Genomic DNA, 20,595 nt, shown 5'->3' on the forward strand with positions numbered 1-20,595 from the left:
TGGCATGATCTCGGCTCACTGCAAGCTCCACCTCCCGAGTTCACGCCATTCTCCTGCCTCAGCCTCCCGAGTAGCTGGGACTACAGGCGCCTGCCACCACGCCTGGCTAATTTTTTGTATATATATATTTTTTTAGTAGAGATGGGGTTTCACTGTGTACCATGTTGGCCAGGATGGTCTCAATCTTCTGACCTCGTGATCTGCCTGCCTCGGCCTCCCAAAGTGCTGGGATTACAGGTGTGAGCCACTGCGCCCGGCCGGGAGAGGTCAATCTTAAAGGCCTAAGTGATGACACACAGCAGAGGCTAAGAGGAAGTGCTGTCTATCTCTCATCATTTACTTCTTCCTTGTCTCTCTGCTACTGGAGAATGGCGTGGAGAAATCAGGCTCTTAGAGATGAGTATCAGCCTTCTCCTCTCGCCTGCCTTGAAGAGTGTTCAGGGAGCAAAAGGGTTCATGCCAGGTGTGGTGGCAAGGCTGAGGCAGGAGGATGGCTTGAGCTCAGTTCAAGACCAGCCTGGGCAACATAGGGAGACCATGTCTCTTAAAAAAAAAAATACTGGGTGTGGTGCCTCATACCTGTAATCCCAGCACTTTGGGAGGCCGAGATGAGTGGATCATTTGAAGTCAGGAGTTCAAGACCAGCCTGGCCAACATGGTGAAACCCCATCTCTACTAAAAATTACCCAGGTGGAGGCTGGGCTCGGTGGCTTACGCCTGTAATCCCAGCACTTTGGGAGGCCGGGACAGGCAGATCACCTGAGGTCGGGAGTTGAAGACCAGCCTGACCAACATGGAGAAACCCCATTTCTACTAAAAATACAAAATTAGCCAGGTGTGGTGGTACATGCCTGTAATCCCAGCTATTCCAGAGGCTGAGGCAGGAAAATCACTTGAACCTGGGATGTGGAGGTTGTGGTGAGCTGAGATCGTGCCATTGCACTCCAGTCTGGGCAACAAGAGCAAAACTCCATCTCAAAAAGACAAAAAACAAAAAAACAAAAAATTAGCCAGGCAGTAATGGCACGTGCCTATAATCCTAGCTACTCAGGAGGCTGAGGCAGGAGAATTGCTTGAGCCTGGGAGGCAGAGGTTGTGGTGAATCGAGATTGTGCCACTGCACTCCAGTTTGGGCGACAGAGTGAGACCCTATCTCAAAAAAAAATTAGTCTGGTGTGATGGTGTGCACTCATAATCCCAGCTACTTGTCAGGCTGAGGCAGGAGGATTGCTTGAGCCCAGGAGTTCAAGGTTGCCGTGAGCTACAATTGTGCCACTGCATTCCAGCCTGGGAGACAGAGTGAGACCTTGTCTAAGAGAAAAAGAAAAGAAAAGAAAAGAAGAAAAGGAAAGAGACACAGAGAGAAGGAAAGAGAAAGAAGAAAGAAAGAAAGAAAGAAAAGAAAAGAGCTCCATGAAGAAAAGAAAAGAAAAGAAGGGAAACAAATGGACTCCATCTCCACTGCGCTATTATGTGGGCAAGATTATTAACTGACCCAGCGGTTCTTTCCTCCCCTTCCAAGTCATAACAGCAAAACAGTTTTCAAGGAAAGGTCTAACCATGCCAGAAGTGGTTGAAAATGTATTTATTTTTTTCAAATGATCTTTTTCAAGCAATAAATAAAGCCAGATATATTGACTTCTAAAAAACAAAACCAAAGCAAAAAAAAAAAAATCCCCTAAACTATATACATCCTACAGAAATACAGGCATATCAAATGTAGAAATGGTATCACTCTGAAAGATGGGGCTATTTACACAAGTTACAAGAATTGCGTTGCTGTCTTTAAGAAGTCTCCTCCTTGAATAACTCATAAACTCTAAGGGAGAGAGGGTACTGGTGGGGAAGCGGGGTTCAAAAAGGAGACATCCTCCATCTTTATTGATGGACAAGACAGTCTCAAGGAAAAACATCAATACCCAAACACTGTATTGAGTCCCTTAACAAGGCTCCACAGATCAGCTGGCTTTCAAAAAGCCTGGAAGGGTGCTCCACTCAGGAACTCCCAAGAGAAACCATCTTGTCCCTCAGCCAGGCTGGGACTAGCGGTGAGGCCATGCTGAGCCAGTGGCAAACCCGTGGCTGTGGTTTCCACAAGACAACCTGCCTCTGTGCTGTCACACCCAGCCTCCAACAGCGCCTTGACATCCAGAAAGCATGGCAGTTTCCCAAGCTCGGCTGCACAGGGAAAACACCCGGGGAGCTATGAAACACACTGATGCCCGAGTCCCCCACCTAGAATTGGTTGAACTGGTCTAGGAGAGCCTGGGTATCAGAACTGTAAAAGTTCCCCAACTAATTCCAATGCGGGACCATGGCTTTACTACTACAGGCTTGGTTGATGGCCAATTCCCAATCTCCAGCCTCTTCCTGTCATGTTGGAGTCAACTATCCTATGTTCCTCTCTCCATCTTCCCAAGATTTAAAAACCTTTCTCATGGCTTCCCAAATTGGAAAACTCTCTGGAATCCAGTGTGGATGAGCAATTGAACAAAATGGCTTCGGGAGGGAATGATGGGAGCCGGGACCTACCAGTCACCTGCTCTTCAGCCTAATACTGCTCTGTGGGAAAACTTGGTCCATTTCCCCCAGGGCTCCTCAACACACACCCCTGCGTCAGACGTTCTGGGAGGGAATAGGCAGCATTCCTCACTCTACAGAATACCCAATGAGCATCCTGTCTTTCATGGCTAATAGCAAAGTTGACAGTCAATGAGGGTCAATGCTTTCCTGTCATTACAGAAACTTCCATCACCAGAATCCCTTCATGGGAGGGATGGATGCCTGTTGAAACTCACTGACCTATTGGACTGACGCTGGGGTGGTATCTTCATCAGAGCTATTGTAAGTCATCCAAAAGGCTTCTGATGAAAGAACAATTTTTAAAAAGTCCCTCTTTTCAATCAAGCCAATATCCTATTTTATTTCTAAAAGTTTTGGGACTCGTGCTGTTATCAAGTACAATGAAAATGGCTTTATAAATAGCTGTTTTGACATTGCGATAGGAGGCTTGAATTCGGAGGAAAGATGTCGCTGGAGCTGGTCCTGAGTTCCGACTGTCCCTGTGGTGGGAATCCAGTCTGGGAAAGCAGGACTGTTTTAGCAAATGTGTACTCGTTCTATAAAAATGGAATCTGTTCTGCAGGTTACCGTCCCTCCCCGCCCAAGCATCCCCTCTGTCCTGTCTCTCTGCTGCTGGGACCCAGGGCTTTTTCAGCTGCAGAACCCACTGGACTTCCAGGAATCAAGGAAAAAGTGAAAATGTCCAACTGTGTTGTCTCTAAATGGTTCCATTGTCCGGGAACCGAACCCCTCCATGCTTCACCCTGAACTGTTATTTCTGGAGGAAGCAGGGAGCCTCTGGCTCTTCTAAAAATTGCCAGTGGGAGCTCTGGCCTCACCCACAGGCGGAGCTTGGCGAAGTCAGGATGAATGATGCCGTCACAGGTTCATGGTTCGTGGAAGGAAAGGTAACCAACCTGGTCCTGTCTAGGATGCCAGATGAGAAAGAGTATCCCAACGTGACGGTGAGATTGAGGCTTGACGTTATTTATGGGTGAGCAAGAATGTTCATTAGATGTAGACTCTCAAAGGGCTAAAAAAAATCATGCTCTCACTTCTAGACAAGTTTGCAACAACCTCTAATCTGGCACTCCATAACAAGACTGTTCCACAATACTACAAACAAAATAGCACGTAGCTTGTTCCCTCCTCCCTCCCCCCCAAACCCTCCCCACAGAAAACGTCTCTCCCTCCAAAGCCATTCCCCATTTAGAAAGGCCCAACTAAGGATTCAAAATGGCACCCACGTGCCCACGACAGATTCAAAATGGCGCCTGCGTGCCCATGACGCGTGTCACGGGAGCCAGCGGCCAGCCCCCTCACCAGCAGTCAGCCCCAACCCCACCCTGGCGCTTTGATTTCCAGTTTGGGAAATTCATACCAATGGAATCCGATGTAAGCAATCCACCATCAGCTCACTGATGCTCTCTTGCCCTTCCACACTTCGAGAAGACCTGAAATGTGGTGTCCATTCCCCTCTTTATTCAAAAGAGGACCTTCAAAAGTATTCACCTAACTAGGAATTTAAAGAACACAAGAAATTGTTGGTATATTTCACTTCAGGTAACTGCCCTAAAATGAAAACCTCCAATTTATGCAAAAAAAGAAAAGATGGTGCTTCAATTTACAAAAGGATTCATTTCAGGGTTATCTCTAGTTGTCTGGTTTCCCCAATGGCTGGCCTTGCCAAATGATTTGCTGTAGTAAAATTTGAACTGCACCCAATTTTCCAGGAGCACCTTAGTGTAATATGGCATATTGATCACAGACGATAGACAAGTCTTAGGCAGGTTTATGCAAAAAATGCTGCAACCACCCAGTGATCATCGGAGGGAAAAAAGCTTGACTTACTGTGGTCTAAAATTGCTTCGGTGGCCTACATGCCCATGAACCAGCTTCAAAAGCAATTCACATTGGTCATGATGACACACACCTGCAGTCCCAGCTACTCAGGAGGCCGAGGTGGGAGGATCTCTTGAGCCCAAGAGCTTGAGATGAGCCTTGGCAACATAGTGAGATGCTGTCTTTTTTTTTCTTTTCTTTTTTTTTTAAAAAGCAATTCAAACCTAATTCTTCCCTTTCTTCCTCCTCCCACCCAACCCGCCTGCTTCTCAGTGGCAACAAACGCAAGTTGCTCATCATGCTACCTTGCACATATCTACAAGACACCATTTACTTCCTAACTGCCTTGACATCTGCATGCTACGGTGCTCAGCTGTTTGACATCAACATAAATATATTCTAAATCCACTGTCACTAGACTTTTTGTACTTTCATACTCTGAAGAAAGTCTTAATAAATACTTTATTATTAAGCATAATTATTCACCTGTTGGTGACTGAGAAATGAAAACCACACCTTCGAAGATTTCTTCTAAAAAATGAAATTCCTTTAACTACAACAACGACAACAAAGGGACAAGTACACAGAACCAGGCACTTCTGGGAAACTTGTCTTCTCATCCCTTTGCCCTCCCTTCCTCCCCCTTTAGTAAAGCTGGTTGGGCACATTTGCTAGGATCTGTGGGTTTCATCACTTCAAGCCTTACTGCTTAAAAAAATGAGGTAAGAAATTTCTATCGGAAAAGTGAAACTGACACATAAACCAAACCAAGGTCTTCCCTGGCTGCTGCGGCAGCCGTTATTGCTCTTAGTTGGAGTGTTCTGTTTGCTTTTATTATGTATTCGGAGTCCTTATTGCCATTCTGGCTGGCCTCGTCGTTGGCCAAGGAGAAATGATGGGGAAGGAGCTCGGTCGCCTGCTCCCAGCTGCTCAGTCCCAACTTTCTGCCCGCACGCGGCCCGTCCTACCCTTGCTGGGAGCCAGCTCTGGTTCTGGGGCCCCCAGGGCGGCTCTAACAGCTGGGAGAGGTGGTGATGGGGCTGTGCAGGTAGGGCAGGCTGCTGGGGGCCGAGTGCACGCCAACGGAGACCGGAAAGCTGAAGACGAACTGCGAGGTGGGGGTGGCGGGGGTCTTGCCCCGCTCCCGCAGGGGTCCTGAGGGGCTAGCAGCCTCCGCAGCACAGGACGTGGCCAGCACCTGGGACTCGAACTGCAGCAGCTGCCCCATGAAGCTGAAGTTGGGCGAGATAATGCTGCGGCGCTGCTTAACGAACTCGAAGGCCTCCTCCAGCCTCACCCGTTTCTTCATCATCAGGTAGGCCAGGCAGATGGTGGCCGAGCGCGAGATGCCCGCCTGGCAGTGCACCAGCACGCGCCCACGGCAGTCCTTCACGGCATCTGGGGACAGGGTTCAATAGGTTAGTGCACGTTTCTGCAGACCCCAGCCCCGACCAGGGGCACCGGCCAGCCCCTGGGGTTGGGGGCCTCTGAAGGAAGGACTAGCCGTGCTAGACCAAGGACTGGAGAGGAAGAAAACCCATGTAGGCGGGTCTCTAGAATGCCCCCCATTCTGAGGTCTATTTTCCCGAATCACTATGCTGGAGCTGGTTAAATCCTATTATCCGTTCAAGGATTTCCCTTTGCAGAAACAAAACAGTGGGGTCCAGGGTGGTGGCTCACGCCTGTAATCCCAGTGCTTTGGGAGGCCAAGGAGGGTGGATAACTTGAGCTCAGGAGTTCAAGACTAGCCTGGGCAATATGATGAAACTGTCTCTACAAAAATACAAAAATTAGCTGGGCGTGGTGGTGCACTTGTAGTCCCAGCTACTCCAGAGGCTGAGGCAGGAGAATCACTTGCACCCCGGAAGCGGAGGTTGCAGTGAGCTGAGATGGCGCCACTGCACTCCAGCCTGGGCGACAGAGCAAGGCTCTGTCTCAAAATAAATAAATAAATAGAAATAAAATAAAAACTATGACTCAATGCTCCCTGTGTCTTCCTCCCCGTCCAAAAACTCTTACCATCTAGGCACCGAAGCCATGCAAGGGGAAAGTGACTGGCTCCGCAAGCTAAGCCTGTGTGTAGGTCCATCTTCCCTCCTCCCTCCCAACCCAACATCCAATGTGTAAGCCTTCCCAATGAGGAAGAGGGGGAATGGGGACCCTTGGATTCAGTGCCTCCAATGTCCACCTTCAACCCAGGCTTACAGGGGTTCCTTATCCTTCCCACCTGCCCTCAGACCCAGGAACCCCAGAGCAGGGCCAGCCTACCGATGTACTCTATGGCTTCCATGAACCAGGAGCTGATGTCGGCCTTGTGGTTATCTTCCACCGGGATGCACTTGTACTGATAGTGTCCTTCAAAGTGGTTTGGGCAGTCCGAGGAGACATTCAACAGAGCCGTGATGCCCAGGGCGTCCAGCATGTCTCTCCGGGCAGCATGGTAGGCACTGCCGAGGTAGAGGAAGGGAAGGATCTCCACAGGACCCCCCTGCACAGAAAGGGAAACAAAGGCCCCTGAATGACATGAGGGTAAAGTGCTTGGCACAGGGAGTGGAAGCTTGTCTGAGAAGAGCTTTCCTTTCCAAGCCCAGGGAGAATGCCTGCTGGGCCTGGCCCTCCCAGCCTCCCCCTGTAGCCTCCTGGAACTCTTGGAGGGGCGATAGGCCCAGTGGGACTTCTCCAGCCTTTGCCCTCTACTTGTGAGCAGAGAGGCCAGGGCAGGTAAAGTCTTGTGGGACTCTCCTGCACCTCCCCCATGGCAAAATAAGCGGCAGGACAATGCCGGCCTTATGGCACCATCTGTGACACTGAGTTTATATCTGCTAATCATCAAGCCATTTGCTGTGTGGTTTAGATACTTATTTGTTTTGATATGTATTCACTGGGCATATCAAAAACAGGTGTGCAGTGGCTCACACCTGTAATCTCAGCACTTTAGGAGGCTGAGGTGGCAGGATCATGTGAGCCAGGAGTTCCAAGACCAGCATGGGCAACACAGTGAGACCTCATCTCTCAAACAATTAAGCTGGCATGATGGTGCACACCTGTAGTCCCAGTTGCTTGGGAGGCTGAAATGGGAGGATCATTTGAGCCCAGGACTTTGAAGCTGCAGTGAGCTATGATTGCGCCACAGGACTCAAGCCTGGGTAACAGAGTGAGACTCTGTCTCTAAAAATAAACAAATAAATAAGCTGATGCCCTCATGGCCACACAGACAAGAGAGAGGATCTTGGTAAAATGAGGCAACAGTGGCTTAAATTTAGCACATGAGATGTGGGCAGCAGAGTCCATCTAACTGAAAGGGCTGGAGGGTGGGCTTATAAGAAACACAGTGGCTCAAGCAGGTTTTCTTGGAGGGAGGGTGGGTGACCATCTATGTTCATTTGGCTGATACATGGGAGCAGCCTGCCTGTCGGGGACCGAGATGTATTTCATGGCCTGCTACTTCAGAGGAGAATGACCTCAGCTTCCCAGAGAGCAGGTCCCCCAGGGCTTCTGGAGGCCTCCTCATTTGTCCGGACACCACGTTAGAGGCCAAGCCAGGGAGTCATGTCTTTAGACTTTTTTCTTAGGAGGATATTTAGAGAGGGAAGGGGAAGATTTCCAAGAAATAAATAGGTCCTACCTAACATTCCACCCCAATACTCCGGGTTCACCGCATTCTCCCCAAATTGAGGCATAACATTCAAAGACTTAAAAAAATCTCAGGATTGGATGCAGTGGCTCACGCCTGTGATCCCAACACTTTGGGAGGCCAAAGCAGGAGGATCACTTGAGGCCAGGAGTTCAAGACCAGCCTGGGCAACATAGCAAGACCCCCCCCCATCTCTACCAAAAACCTTTAAAAATTAGCCAGGCATGGTAGCGCCACACCTGTAGTCCCAGCTACCAGGGAGGATCCCTTGAGCCCAGGAGTTTGAGGCTGCAGTAAGCTATGATCACACCACTGCACTCCTGGGTGACAGGGCAAGACTGTCTCAAAAGCAAAGACAAAAAACACCGTCAGAACTCTGAAAAGAAGGCATCCACTGGCCCCTACGCTGTTCCTGCCCCCCACTTCCAAGCCCTGCCCCCCGAGTCTACCTGGTCGTGTAGTGGGGTCCCACAGGAGCTGCAGCCCAGGTCCAAGGGCTCTGTGGCGCTGGGGGGAACCGGGGGTGGGATGGCTGCCAGGGCCTTGGTTTTAGAACAGAATTCTGGGTACTCGGAGGAAAACCTCTCATAGCCGCCTGTAAAGGAGAAAGAAGCTCAGGTTAATGGGGTCACTAAGCCAGCAGGAAGTCAGAAAGAACTCGACTCCTACAGACTCAGGCGGACTGCTAGGAAGGCAGGGGCTGGCGTGCTCCATATTAGCCACTAGGTGGCGCTGTGGACCTAGAGAATGGCCATGGAGCGGTTTCCAGAGATGCAGAGGACACACTCGTCAGGACCGCAGCAAAGCTGGAAGGATAAGCTTTATGGACAAGACTTGGGTTAGAGAGGTAGACATACAAAGGAAGACGTGCAGGGGGATGTGCAGAAGTGACTGTGGAGTAGCTCCTCAGGACAATGACAAAATAGAGAAGCAAAGGTCACGCTGGGCTTCCAAGGACACTAAGTACCTGTAGAGACACCTGCCACCCCTGATTCCAGCCCTTCCTCAGGGGAGGTTCTCCAATGTGAGAAAGAAGGAAAAAAATGACCCTGGTACAAACTCTTCTGGATCTCAGCAATGGAGCAGATGTCCATTGCACATCCTCATGAATAGCTGTTCTGTCACCAAGAGACCAGAACAAGAGGAAAACGGGCTTAAATCTAAATAAACCCCTCATGCTATGTGCAGGTTTGGGGCAAGGGAGTATTTCCTGACCTGAGAGTGGGTAAGCCCTGGAATGGTTATCTGTGGGATCATCTTCCAGAGAAGGTAGATCTTTTAAATAAAAAAAGATGATGATAAATGGCCAGCTGAGCTGGGGTAGGGTGAGTGCTCCTATCTAGGAGGGGTGGAGGCAGGTGGGATACAGGGAGAGGCCACAGGGAGGCCATCCAAAAAGACAACCTTTCAAGCCCTATCTCTGGCTTTCTTGTGATCTCTGGGACTTCCTTTTGCGGCCAACTTCCAATCCACAGTGCTATCAATGTATGGCCCTGCTTTTATTTTTATTCTGCAGTTTCTGTAGGGCCAGAAATGGATTCAATTGATTCAGTAGGGCCTGTGCGTTGGAGAACCACCATTCCAACAAACCCATTCAACTGACTCCAATGACAATTTGGCCAACAGTCCTGGATGTCGCTACCTTTGCGGTCTTCATGACAGTGACATAGGACCTCTGTGCCCTAGGGCCATTCATAGAAATTTTCCAATGTGCAGACATGTGACGGTGAGTCAGTCACTTGCGCCAAATCCCAACCCTAAAGACTGCTTCCTACTGAGAGGAAGGAAACGGTTCTCTACCACATCATAAGGCTTATAGAAACAGGGCGTACATTTTTTCCTCTCTGACTGGAGGCTTCTCTATTCCCCTCCTCTCCCTCCCTCAGGATATAAATGGATCTCTCTCTGGTCACAGGCCCTTGTTCCTGCTGAGTCACAGTGACCAGCCTCCCTGGATGGAAAACCTGCTGGTGGGGCTGGTACCGTCAGCCTCGGTCATGCTGGTGGCCTCGGCAGCCACTTCATCACAGAAGCACCCCCTCCCTCCCATCATAAACCCCTTTCCTTATTCGGCTGCCACCACTGCTGCCCAAAATGCAGTAATTAGAGGATGAGGGAAGAGGAAGGAAATATCTGTCTGCAGCTGAAGTCCTTCAGGGGCTTCTGTGATGGGAAACTTCAGTCCATGCTCCCTTTCGGAGAAAGTGGAAGGGAAACTCATTCATTAACAGTGGTTGATCACTTGTATCCCAAGCCATCACTTATTACTCTATATACTTCTCTAGGATTTGCAAAAATTCTAAGTACATGATCCTTTTGTCTATTACATAATTTGAGCTATTAAAACACATTTTAAAACAACATGTTAGACACAGGTGGTATCCTGCAAAAACTCACCACCAAGACAGACAAGCTATCGCCTGCACTCAAAAGTGAATGGTTGGGTGGCCCAGGAGTGCCAGGGCAGGCCCCACGGTCACAGAGCAGAGTGGCCCTCAGGGCTGGAGAAGCAGGAGGAGCCCAGAGCAGCTGAGAGGATGTTGTCTCCATTGCTGAGGGTATGGAACAGGGCACTGGAGTGAAGTTCCGAAAGGGCACAGGCTCTGCCATGAGGTTGCACCCCACCCTGATCATGTATCACCTGTGCAGCCCGGGCCTCCTGAACCTCTCGGAGCCTCCTCCTTGTCTGTAAGTGATGAAAGTCCCCTGCACAAAGGCCTATGAGGACTGGTTCTGACAGCCAGGCTCTGTGCCTGGCATCAGGGAGACAGATCACGAAGTTTTCCCTTCTCGGTGCCTACATGGAGGGGTGCCCTCGGGTGCCCTCAGCAGAGATCCTCAAAGGCCAAAGAGGAACCGGGGACAGGGTAATGCTGGTAAGGTACTGGGCATTTGACAGCCTGCTCTCCCAGAAACCTGTCTCTTGGTTTCCGGAGACCTCCAGACCTCCATCTTCTCTCCCAGGCATGGCCATGGCTGCCACTCAGCAGAACCCTTGTCAGGGACCTGGCGCCGGCTGCTGGCCATGGAGTGGTGAGGGGGCAAGGAGGGCCCAAGTGACCCATTTGGTGGGGAACAGGCTAGATGTGGCCTGAGGGGGCCATTCGTCATCTCCCCCAGGCTCATCGCAACTGTCTGGAAAAGGCACCATTAGAAGGCAGCAGAAAAATGATTACAGAGAAGTCAGTTCCCTCTGAGGGAGTTTTAAAGAACAAGCAAAAATGAACAAAGTGAGCTGGGCGTGGTGGCTCACTCCTGTAATCCCAGCACTTTGGGAGGCCGAGGCGGGTGGATCACGAGGTCAGGAGATCGAGACCATCCTGGCTAACACGGTGAAACCCCGTCTCTACTAAAAATACAAAAAATTAGCCGGGCGTGGTGGCGGGCGCCTGTAGTCCCAGCTACTCGGGAGGCTGAGGCAGGAGAATGGCGTGAACCTGGGAGGTGGAGGTTGCAGTGAGCCGAGATCGCGCCACTGCATTCCAGCCTGGGCGTCAGAGCGAGACTCCATCTCAAAAAAAAAAAAAAACGAACAAGGTGAAGAAGCAGATTCGCTCAAGGGGCAGAAACACTGGAAGGTTCTCGTCCCTGACAGTGGTGGCCAGCTTTTGGGGGTCTGTGGCTGGTTTCACAAGATGCCACACTAAAGGGGGTTCCTTCTGGTGGGCCCTGGGCTGCACGCAGGCCAGCACTCATGGGTGAGAACGATATGTTTTGGGCTGGTGGAGCCCGGAGGACACAGTGAAGGTGATGCGGGAGGATGCATGCAAGTTAGCATTTATCCATCGGTGGAAGAAGCTGCTCAAGTCCACCCCCCACAGGGCCATGCCCCAGTAAGTCATCTCTGGGTGTCAATCTATGCCACCTCTGCCTTCCACCCCTTCCTGGTGGGCCCTTCTCCAGGGGGCACTGCCTGCAGGTTTCATCAAGTGAAGACAGACTTTTCATGCAAAAACAGAACTGATCCAAATAGGGCACTGCTGATATTTCACCAAACTCTGCTTCTATCCATTGGTTTCCTAATCCAGGCTGTCATTAAAGAGTCATGACCCACATTTTAAAAATGGAATACAATAGAATAGGAATTAGGAGGATGCATTGCCCTTAAAGAGGATATCATTTTATGGAACTTTTCTTCAGATGTGCATGTATCCCTCTCCTGGGTCACGATATAAATTAAAATGTGTTTCTTACTGTGGGCAGGGTTAAAAAAGATTATTCTAAGGCGACTTCCACTCAGTCCCTCCTACCCATCCCCAATTCCACGCAAGTACCATAGCCACAGCCCTTTCAAGAGCTAGATTTAGATCACCTAGTTTTATCCCAAAAAATCACGAAAGGGAAAGCTTATTCTCATTGTCTACAAAGGGGCTGGGCTCCTTCCCGTGCCCCTAGCAGGTGTGCAAGGAGAAGTGGAGACAGATCCACGTGTAAGTCCAACTCAACTTGTGGAACTTGGACAAGTATGTTCCCTCCTCAACTCTGGTTTTTCCCACTCTCAAAATGTAAGAATTTCTGATTATAATGATCTTTAAGTTCCAATATCCTCTGCTTCTAAATATCCAGGATCTACTTATTTGCGAGTCAGTTTTGCCAGCTCTGAAGCAGCAGGTGCCTAAAATCTGCATTTCTATCTCCTGAATAATTTCATTATCAAATGTGCCATTCTGAATGAATGAATTCTGTTTTTCCTATGCCCTTTGAATGTATGAAATGAATGTATTGAACGTGTCTGTGTCCTACTGAATGTAATTCCATAAGAGGTTTCTTACTAATTTCAACCTGTTTTTCCCATGTCCTTATTTAAGAATATATTTTCTATTCCTAAATATCTCATTTTATCACCTTTATTTTACAATTTGAAAGTCTGGAAGAAAAAAAGGAGTGTGATTTTCATCAGACTTACTTAAGAATAACTCCATCTACAGTTCAACTCCGTCGTGCCTCCTCCTTCTCACATCCTCATACAGGGAGGCAATTTTCCAAGTTTAGTGGAAATGAGGACCCCTCATCAGAAGCCCTCCACCGCACTCCCCCATCCCTTGCAGGAGTAGGAGATAATGTATGTAAAAGTACTTTACAAAGGGCAGATTGATCATATCACCATAATAGGACTGTTAATGGGATTTGTGATGGGGAAGACTGTCCTTTGGTGGTGACTATGGTCATGGATCTTTTTTTTTTTTTCCCCCCAGACAGGGTCTGTCACTGTCACTCTCTCGCCCAGGCTGCAGTGCAGTGGCACGATTATGGCTCACTGTAGCCTTGACTTCCCTGGGCTCAAGCAATCTCCTTGCTTCAGCCTCCTGAGTAGCTGAGACTACAGGCACATGCCACCTCGCCCGGCTAATTTTTGCATTTTTTGTAGAGACCAAGTTTGCCATGTTGTCCTGGCCTCAAGTGATCTGCCTGCCTCAGTCTCTCAAAGTGCTAGGATTGCAGGTGTGAGCCACCACACCAGGCCTTGGTCATGAATCTTAATGTGGCTGCCACTTTTTCCCCATTATGCCCCCAACACTCAGAATAGTGCCAGATCCCAGGCAGGGCTCATGGCCTTGCTCTTGCCAGAAAAGTCATGCTCTTGCAAGAAAGTCTGGGGTTGTTTGAAGGCCATTTGCCTTTGGCAACTCTACTTTATGTGACTGTTGACTTAGTAAGCACCTATGTAAATGCTGAGCTGTATTTAAAATCCAACTAAGTGAACTTCTCACCTTGAGACTCTGAACACAGACACCTGGACCTTCCTGCCAGCTGGCTGACACCTAACGCCATGCTGGGGGCTCGAACTGGTTTGCAGTCTCTCCCAGTCCTCCTGGGCGACCTGCTATGTTCAGCAAACTGGCTTCCGTTGGAGTGAACTTTTCTTCCCATCGTGCTTCCTCTTCATTAGCCAGGAATTGCCTCCCGGTAAGGAAATCAGCTCTCTGGTTTCAGATGTTCTGATTTTTTTTCAAGGAATTTCTTGGCTCGGTAAAGTGGCCACCCTTTCTCTCTCCCTCATTTTTCTGAGCAGTCCATTTTTGTGGGTGGAGCCCACCTCTCCTATAAGCACCCAGGATAAGCCCAAGGAAGTTGTGACAGTCTAAAGGGTCAAACTTCACTCTCAATTTACACCTACCTCTGTCTTTAGTTACTTTTGTTAGTTGGAGACATCCAATGTAAATGGTGTCTAACATAGTGAGTTTGCTTCATTGTAAAAAATCACCTGTAAGACCTAGCAACTTATGCTTCCAGTCCTTGGCTGTCATGGGCATTGTATTACATTTGTAAGCAGAAACTACCATATTTGCAAGCAGAAACTACCATATTTGCAAGCAGAAAGGCTATTATATTTGCAAGCAGAAAAGCGAGTCATTTTCCCTTTAGGTAGAAAAGGTATGCAATATTGACATCCCCCAGAGCTGTGCTGTTTGATGCCATTGCCCTCCTGGGGAACTGAAGACAGAGATAGCAATGGTGGGGCTAGAGAGAGAAAAAACAGAAAAATGTCACCAGAGTTTCCAGAGCTGTTAATTGTGTTCCTCTCCCCCCACATTCATCAGTGGCCTTAGTGACTGTTTTCTACAGAAAGGGTAATATCACGGGCTGTATGGTCCGGCCCTGGGCTATTGGATGCTATCCGGTACTATAGGGTGAGTGGAAGGAGAAACTGGAATATCTAGATGATCTTCCCCATTTCTCGAACAGCTCCAGGACAGCTTTTAAATTAGAACTGACAAAGGCTGAGGGAAGTTTTAGGTAGGTGGAAAGGAAGGTAATGTTTTTATACCTGAAATCTTTTTGCATAACAAACTATTTTGTTATTTGGGGTTAATAAAGGCAAAGAATAGGGTAAGAAAAAGCTCTTTTTGTCTTTCTCTAATGACCAGGGGAGTCTCAAACTCTAATCCAAGGATTTACGAATGAGAGAGAAAGGGATTTCAAGAAGTGTATTGTGATAAAATCTGAAAAACTAAAATTTCCAAACTGACTCTAAAAATGCCTTACAAGATTTTAAATTAAATGAGTTTTAAAAAAATTACCCCACTGGAAATCCTTTACTAGCAAAGATAGAAAACATTAGATTTTTCGTTATTGCTTTTAGCAAAAGTTGGGTAATCTGAGGAAATGTAAAGGCTAGGCTGTACTTTCTTGATATTAAGCGAAGTTTACCTCCTGCCACCTGCATGGAGTAACCAGTTCAACGTGGTTGAAGTAACCCTCAACGTGGCAGAAATAGAAAAACTGAATTTTAAAATGCAATTAATAGAATTAGATAGCTTTGGCTGGACATGCTACTATCACTTCTGAAAATACTCTGTTGCTTTTACTGCTTCTCCTAACCCCTCCAAGAATGGCAGACACCAACCATCAAGCCTTCCACTGGCTTCCTGTCCTGCTTTACAGACACGCACAGGCACACCTGAAATGAGACATACATACATTCCCTCGCTGGAAAATAAAATGAATTACTCCAGTAGGAAATAAATTCTCCAACCCTTCACCAATTCAGGCATTTACTAAAGATAATCTAAGGGGCTTTTTCTTCCTTTGCTTCTCAAAATTCCCCTTTAGGTCTCTGCCCCAGAGCCCCCTCCCGGGAAACCACATTTGCTCCACTGCACTGGCTTCCAGGCACGGAAGGGAGGTGTATCTGGAGACCTGGGAGACACCTTGATTTCCTTCCCCAGCCCCTTCCCGCAGAGCTGTGGGAGCAGATACTGACTTTTTCCTTCTGACCTCTCTAGGGATGCCTTTCCATTAGAGGGCAAAGAGGAAGAAGAGGAACTGGGTTAAAGATGGCCTCTGCTGAACACATATGTCAAATCAGCTAAGCTAAACCGAATAGGGCCCAGTTAACCTCAACGATGTTCACCACAACAGAGCAGGCTGGAAGATTCCCCCACCTCTCAATTTTAGGTGCTTGCTTCCAAGGGCAGGCTCCCTTTGGAAGCAGAAGCTGAACTTCTGGCTAGGAGGGGCTATTCTAGAAGAGACCGAAGCTAAATCTGTGGCCCAGGCCTGCACACCTCCATCTGCAAGGATGTCCACTTTGAGATGCAGAAGATGATCCTCCCTGCCCGCGTCGGGGCCGACTACGAGAGGCCGTGCAGGCTCCAGGAGGAAACAGCCCTTAAAGTACTTCTCTTCCGTTGGCCAGGCACCTCGCCACCCACCAGAGGGCTGTCATGTTACCTAGAGGCCTGTACTACCCAGTCACTAGCCTCGCCCAGAATCTCCAGGGCTCTCGAATCGGTCTGGCTGGGGAAATGGAGGAGGTTGGGGAGGGAGGACTCTCAACGGGATTCACGAGGGACAGGGAAATGCCGCGCGCCCTGGGGATAAACCTTAAAAAAATAATCCCTCTCTCCCAGGGAGCGGGGCCTAAGTGGCTGCACCCCCGGAAGCCCAAGGGCCGAGGTCCTGGAGCTGCCGCTCTAGGGCGGTCCCCTCGGGATTTCTTCCAGGAAGGAAAGCAAAACACAACAAAACAAATCCAGACTCCACGTGGGGCTGGAGCCCAGTCCCAGGCCTGCTGTGTTCTCGCTGGTCCCGGGTTTGGACGCCAGCGAAGGAAGGCGCGCCCGCGCTCTCCATCGGGGGGACTCGAGGGCAGCGCCGTGCGGGGAACATCCCGGCCAGCTTCGGCCATTCGAGGGGACTTGCGTCCCAGAGGAATTGCCCTCATCTCTCCCACCAGCGCCGACAAGCTCAAACAATGGCGCGGACGCCCACCCTGGTGGCCTAACCAGGACCTGGCCCCGCTCAGCCGCCAGGCCTTCCGGGACAAGCCCCTTCCTGGCACTTTCTCTTGGAGCGCTTTGGGGAGAAGGGAGGGGGACTGGGCTCATTTGGAGGAGCAAAAGACAGCCCTCGCGGAAAAAGAAAGAAAAATCAGCAAAATCGCCTTAGCAGTTCAACCAAAGGTCAACAGCAGCGTTTCCCCAGCAGCTGACAGGTCAAATGGGCAGGAAACAACTGCGGGGAACAAAGCCCCCCGCTGTCCGGCAGGGGCGAACCCGGCTCCTCGGCACTGAACAGTTTTGTTGTGCTTTTTGGAGGGGAGAGGTTTCCGCCCCCTTTCCAGCTCCCTTCCTCCCTGGTGGACAGGTCGGAAGAGGAGCGGAAAGGAAAGGAAGGGAGGGAGGCGGCGAAGGCGCCTGCGGGGGGAGGAGCGGCTCTTTGATGGGTGTGGGGGGGTCTGAACTGCCTCCCGGGCTCGGAAGCGCAGACCCTACCCGCGCGGAAGAATGCGCGGAATGCGGCGGCAGGAGGCGGGGGCGCAGCGCGGCTGGGGGCGCCCGGACCCCACGCGCCCTGCCCGCTCCCTAGCCCGAGGGCCGCGGACCCACCCTGCCCTGCAGGTGTGGCGGGCGCCAGGTCCCTCCAGGGACTCGGACAGCACGCGATTTTTCCAGGATTTCCGACTACCAAATGTGACAAGACAGCCTCGCCGCCGAGAGTTTCGCCAGGGCTCGCTAAAATCCGGCACGCGCCGCCATCAGATAGTCGAAAATCCGGGCTGAACAAAAGGTGATCATTCTCCGCTGCCCGGATTTGCAGGCGCTAGAGGACCGGTTCCGCCCGGCGTCCCCCAGATACCCAGTCCTTCAGCCTCCTCGCTCCCAGAGCCTGGATCTAGCCCGGGACGGGGATTGGCCACCTTCCAAGCTGAGCTCGGAGTTGGGCAGCGGGAACGCAGATACAGATCGCTCTACACAGTGTGTGCAACCCAATCTCCCTTTCTGCATTTGCCAGGGTCTTGTTTTCAGTGAAACTGGCAAGGCCAATTGTACCTCGGCGCCCACCCCTCTTCACCTTTTCTCCACCTCTGGGATTCTCCCGGTCCGGCTCAGTGTAGGGCCCCAGCACGCCAAACCAACAGGCCTATCTTGTCCCCACGCGCCCCGTGGTACTTGGAAACTGTTCCCGGGACTCAAGATGGACCGCGCAGAGGAGTCGCTTCATCCTCGAGGCTAGGACCGTTAATGTCAATAAACGGGGCCTCGCTAGGACGGTGCGGAATTGCAGGTGACCGGAGAAACCCGTCCGCACTGTCTCTGAGGACTTGAACCTCGCACTTGCACAGAAACCTTGCAAACCCCTACACACCAACACACACAAAGGGGCGCGCGGGGATCCCCGCAACCACGAATCACGCCGGGGACTCCTTCCCGTGCCAATAAGGCATAGGCCGCCAAGACCCCCTCCATCTCCCCGACTCCAGCTAGCGCCCGGAGCCCTCGTTTACCTTTGAGCAGGCAGATGTCGGTGCGCTCGGCGTTGCGGCGCAGAGCCTGCACCACCAGCGACACGGTGCTGTCCTCGCGGAGGCTCTCGGCGCGCGGGCTGCGCTCGTCGTAGACGATGACCGCCGAGTAGAGGCCGGAGCGCAAGCGGGCGCGTACCTCCTCCTCGGCGGGCAGGATCTGCTCCAGGCTCACGGAGCCCTTAGCCCGCCGCCGCACGATGGTGTTGCAGCGCACGTTGACCGAACCTCGGATGTAGCCCGCGCTGTGCGCCAGGAACGGTCTGCAGTCCAGCAGCAGGCACTTGCCGCCGCTCGGCAGCCCCAGGGTGCCGTGGCTGCCGCTGCCGCCCGCGCCGCCGCCGTTCTCGTCCCGGTTCATCAGCCTTTTGAGCACACTGCAGTCCATCTCCCGCAGCTCCTCCATCGTCACCATGGTCGCCGGGAACCGAGGCGGCTGGGCGCGCGAGGAAGAGAAGAGAACCCGGGCCGCCTAGGCTGCAGAAAGGGGCGGGCGAGAGCTAAGAAGGGACGCCTGCAGAAGTGGCCGCAAACTTGGTCCTCAAGGGCTCCCGCGGGCGAGCCTCTTCTCCCCTGTCCCCTTCCTCCCGCAGCCTCGCGGTCACATAGCAGTCGGAGCGGCCTCGGGCGCCCAGCCGGGCGGCGCGCAGAGCGGAGGGGGAGGCGCCGGTGGAGGAGAGTGTGTTTACGAGAGAGGACCGCGGACTCTTTTCGGCGACGGCCTCCCGTGTATTTTTGCCGGTCGCGCGGCTCCTGTCGCCACTGGCGCCAGCGCTGCCGCTGCCTACGCTCCTCCGGCGCTCAGCGCACTGCCCCAGCCAGAGTTTTCTCCTCGGCTTAGAGGTTTATTAATGCTCCTCCGCGCTCCCGGGGGAGGGGGCGCTAGGTACTACCCCGCCAGGCCCCGCCCCGTTCCATTCCGGGCCCCGCGCCGTCCCCCGCCCCCCGCGCTGACTCCCCGCCCCCTCCGGGCCCCTCCTCCCACCCCCTCCCCGGAGCTTGAATGGAGCGCGGCCGCTGGCTCCCGGTCACGGGAACTCGACGTCACAAAGAGCGGAGTAAACAGGGCGCCGGGTGCTCGCCATCAGGCCCATTCATAAAACCGAGGCCGAGAGGAAGAGGGAGGCGGCCTCCGACCCGCCGCCAGCGGCGGGCAGCGCCCGGACTTTGTGAATGGAGCGCGCGGCGCCTTTCGCCGTCTACCCGCGGGCCCAGCCTGCGCCGCGCCTCCAGCCCGACACCGGCACCTGTGCCGCCGCTGCACCCCGCCGCTAGGCGGGCGGCGCCAAAGGAAATAGCCGGCTGAGGAGGCCAGGGCTCGGGTTTGAGCTTTCATCCCTTGGCACCTTCGCGCTTCCCCGCGTGACAGCCCCGTAGGTTTTTCCCGGTTACCCAAGTGGAGAGGGGACCGGAGCGCCGCTGCCCACCCAGCGGGGCCTGACACCTCCTAGCCCCAGACTCCCCGTGCGCTTTCGGCCCGGCCAGTCCTTTCTGAATATGCGATTCCTGAGACGTTAGCGCATGCATTAGCGTGATCGATTTTCATCTAAAGCCATTAAATCAGTTTTATAGCTTCCCCAAGAACGTGGGCAACCCCCTGCTTGGAAGGTGAAAGAGAAAGTCCTCCCGCCCGAAGCCCAGGATCGGAGTGAGGTGTGGGGTTTGTTGCTTTACTACCCAAAGGGAGGCATTAATTGCCGGAATGGTGTTCCGAGGGAGGAGAGCAGGCTGCGCTCCTGTCCACGCTTCCTAAAAGATGTTTATTTAACCCTGGTCGGGGGAAAAACAAGGTTTTCGGGTTTGGGAAACGTCTTCACCCTATCTTGCATAGTTGTGAATTATCCTTTTAGGAAATGACAGGGTCCACATTTGTTGCGGAGCTGGACCTTGGAAAATGTACCCGCAAAGAATGACCTTTTGAAAGGACTTCAGCAGCTCTGGGTCCGATTCATGTTTCTGGGCATCCCTTTTTCCTGGTCACGTAGCAGCCCTCCCCATCCCCATTTCTCTTTTGCATTTAATTTCCCAGAGGCGGCTTTTGGCTGGGGGTTTGTGCACGCCCGCGGTGGGGACCGTGCAGAAGCCAAAAATCATTCGCCCGACATCTTGCCAAGTCTTGTTAGTGAGAATTAATCACAGAGCAAGGGAGTTACAGGACTCGCTCGCAGTTTCGGAGGCTGCAGAGTAGCGTATTCCATTACGGGGCGCGCGTGGAAGCCCGACCCAGGCAGCGAGGGCACGGGTACCCGCCGGGTCTCTCCCGCCCAAGCTCACCCTCTCACCATGCCTTTGTTCCGGGCGGAGCGGC

General features: G+C 51.8%; 1 protein-coding gene across 2 annotated transcripts; it reads right to left on the reverse strand.

Annotated features, from left to right (window-relative positions):
- Positions 1 to 1,570: 1,570 nt before the first annotated feature.
- On the reverse strand, positions 1,571 to 19,239 carry DUSP4 (dual specificity phosphatase 4). Of its 2 annotated transcripts, none has more exons than XM_003830773.7 (4): positions 18,270 to 19,239; positions 8,488 to 8,633; positions 6,673 to 6,892; positions 1,571 to 5,802 (listed from the first exon to the last, which is right to left on the reverse strand). In XM_003830773.7, exons 1-4 carry the CDS (start codon positions 18,700 to 18,702, stop codon positions 5,417 to 5,419), a joined length of 1,185 nt encoding a protein of 394 aa, XP_003830821.1. In that variant the 5' UTR covers positions 18,703 to 19,239; the 3' UTR covers positions 1,571 to 5,416. The 2 variants fall into 2 exon arrangements, with proteins under 2 accessions (XP_003830821.1, XP_063462779.1); XM_063606709.1 differs by lacking the exon at positions 18,270 to 19,239 and adding an exon at positions 13,750 to 13,924.
- Positions 19,240 to 20,595: the final 1,356 nt, after the last annotated feature.

Source organism: Pan paniscus, chromosome 7 (assembly GCF_029289425.2).
Source record: "Pan paniscus chromosome 7, NHGRI_mPanPan1-v2.0_pri, whole genome shotgun sequence".
NCBI classification, from domain to species: domain Eukaryota; kingdom Metazoa; phylum Chordata; class Mammalia; order Primates; family Hominidae; genus Pan; species Pan paniscus.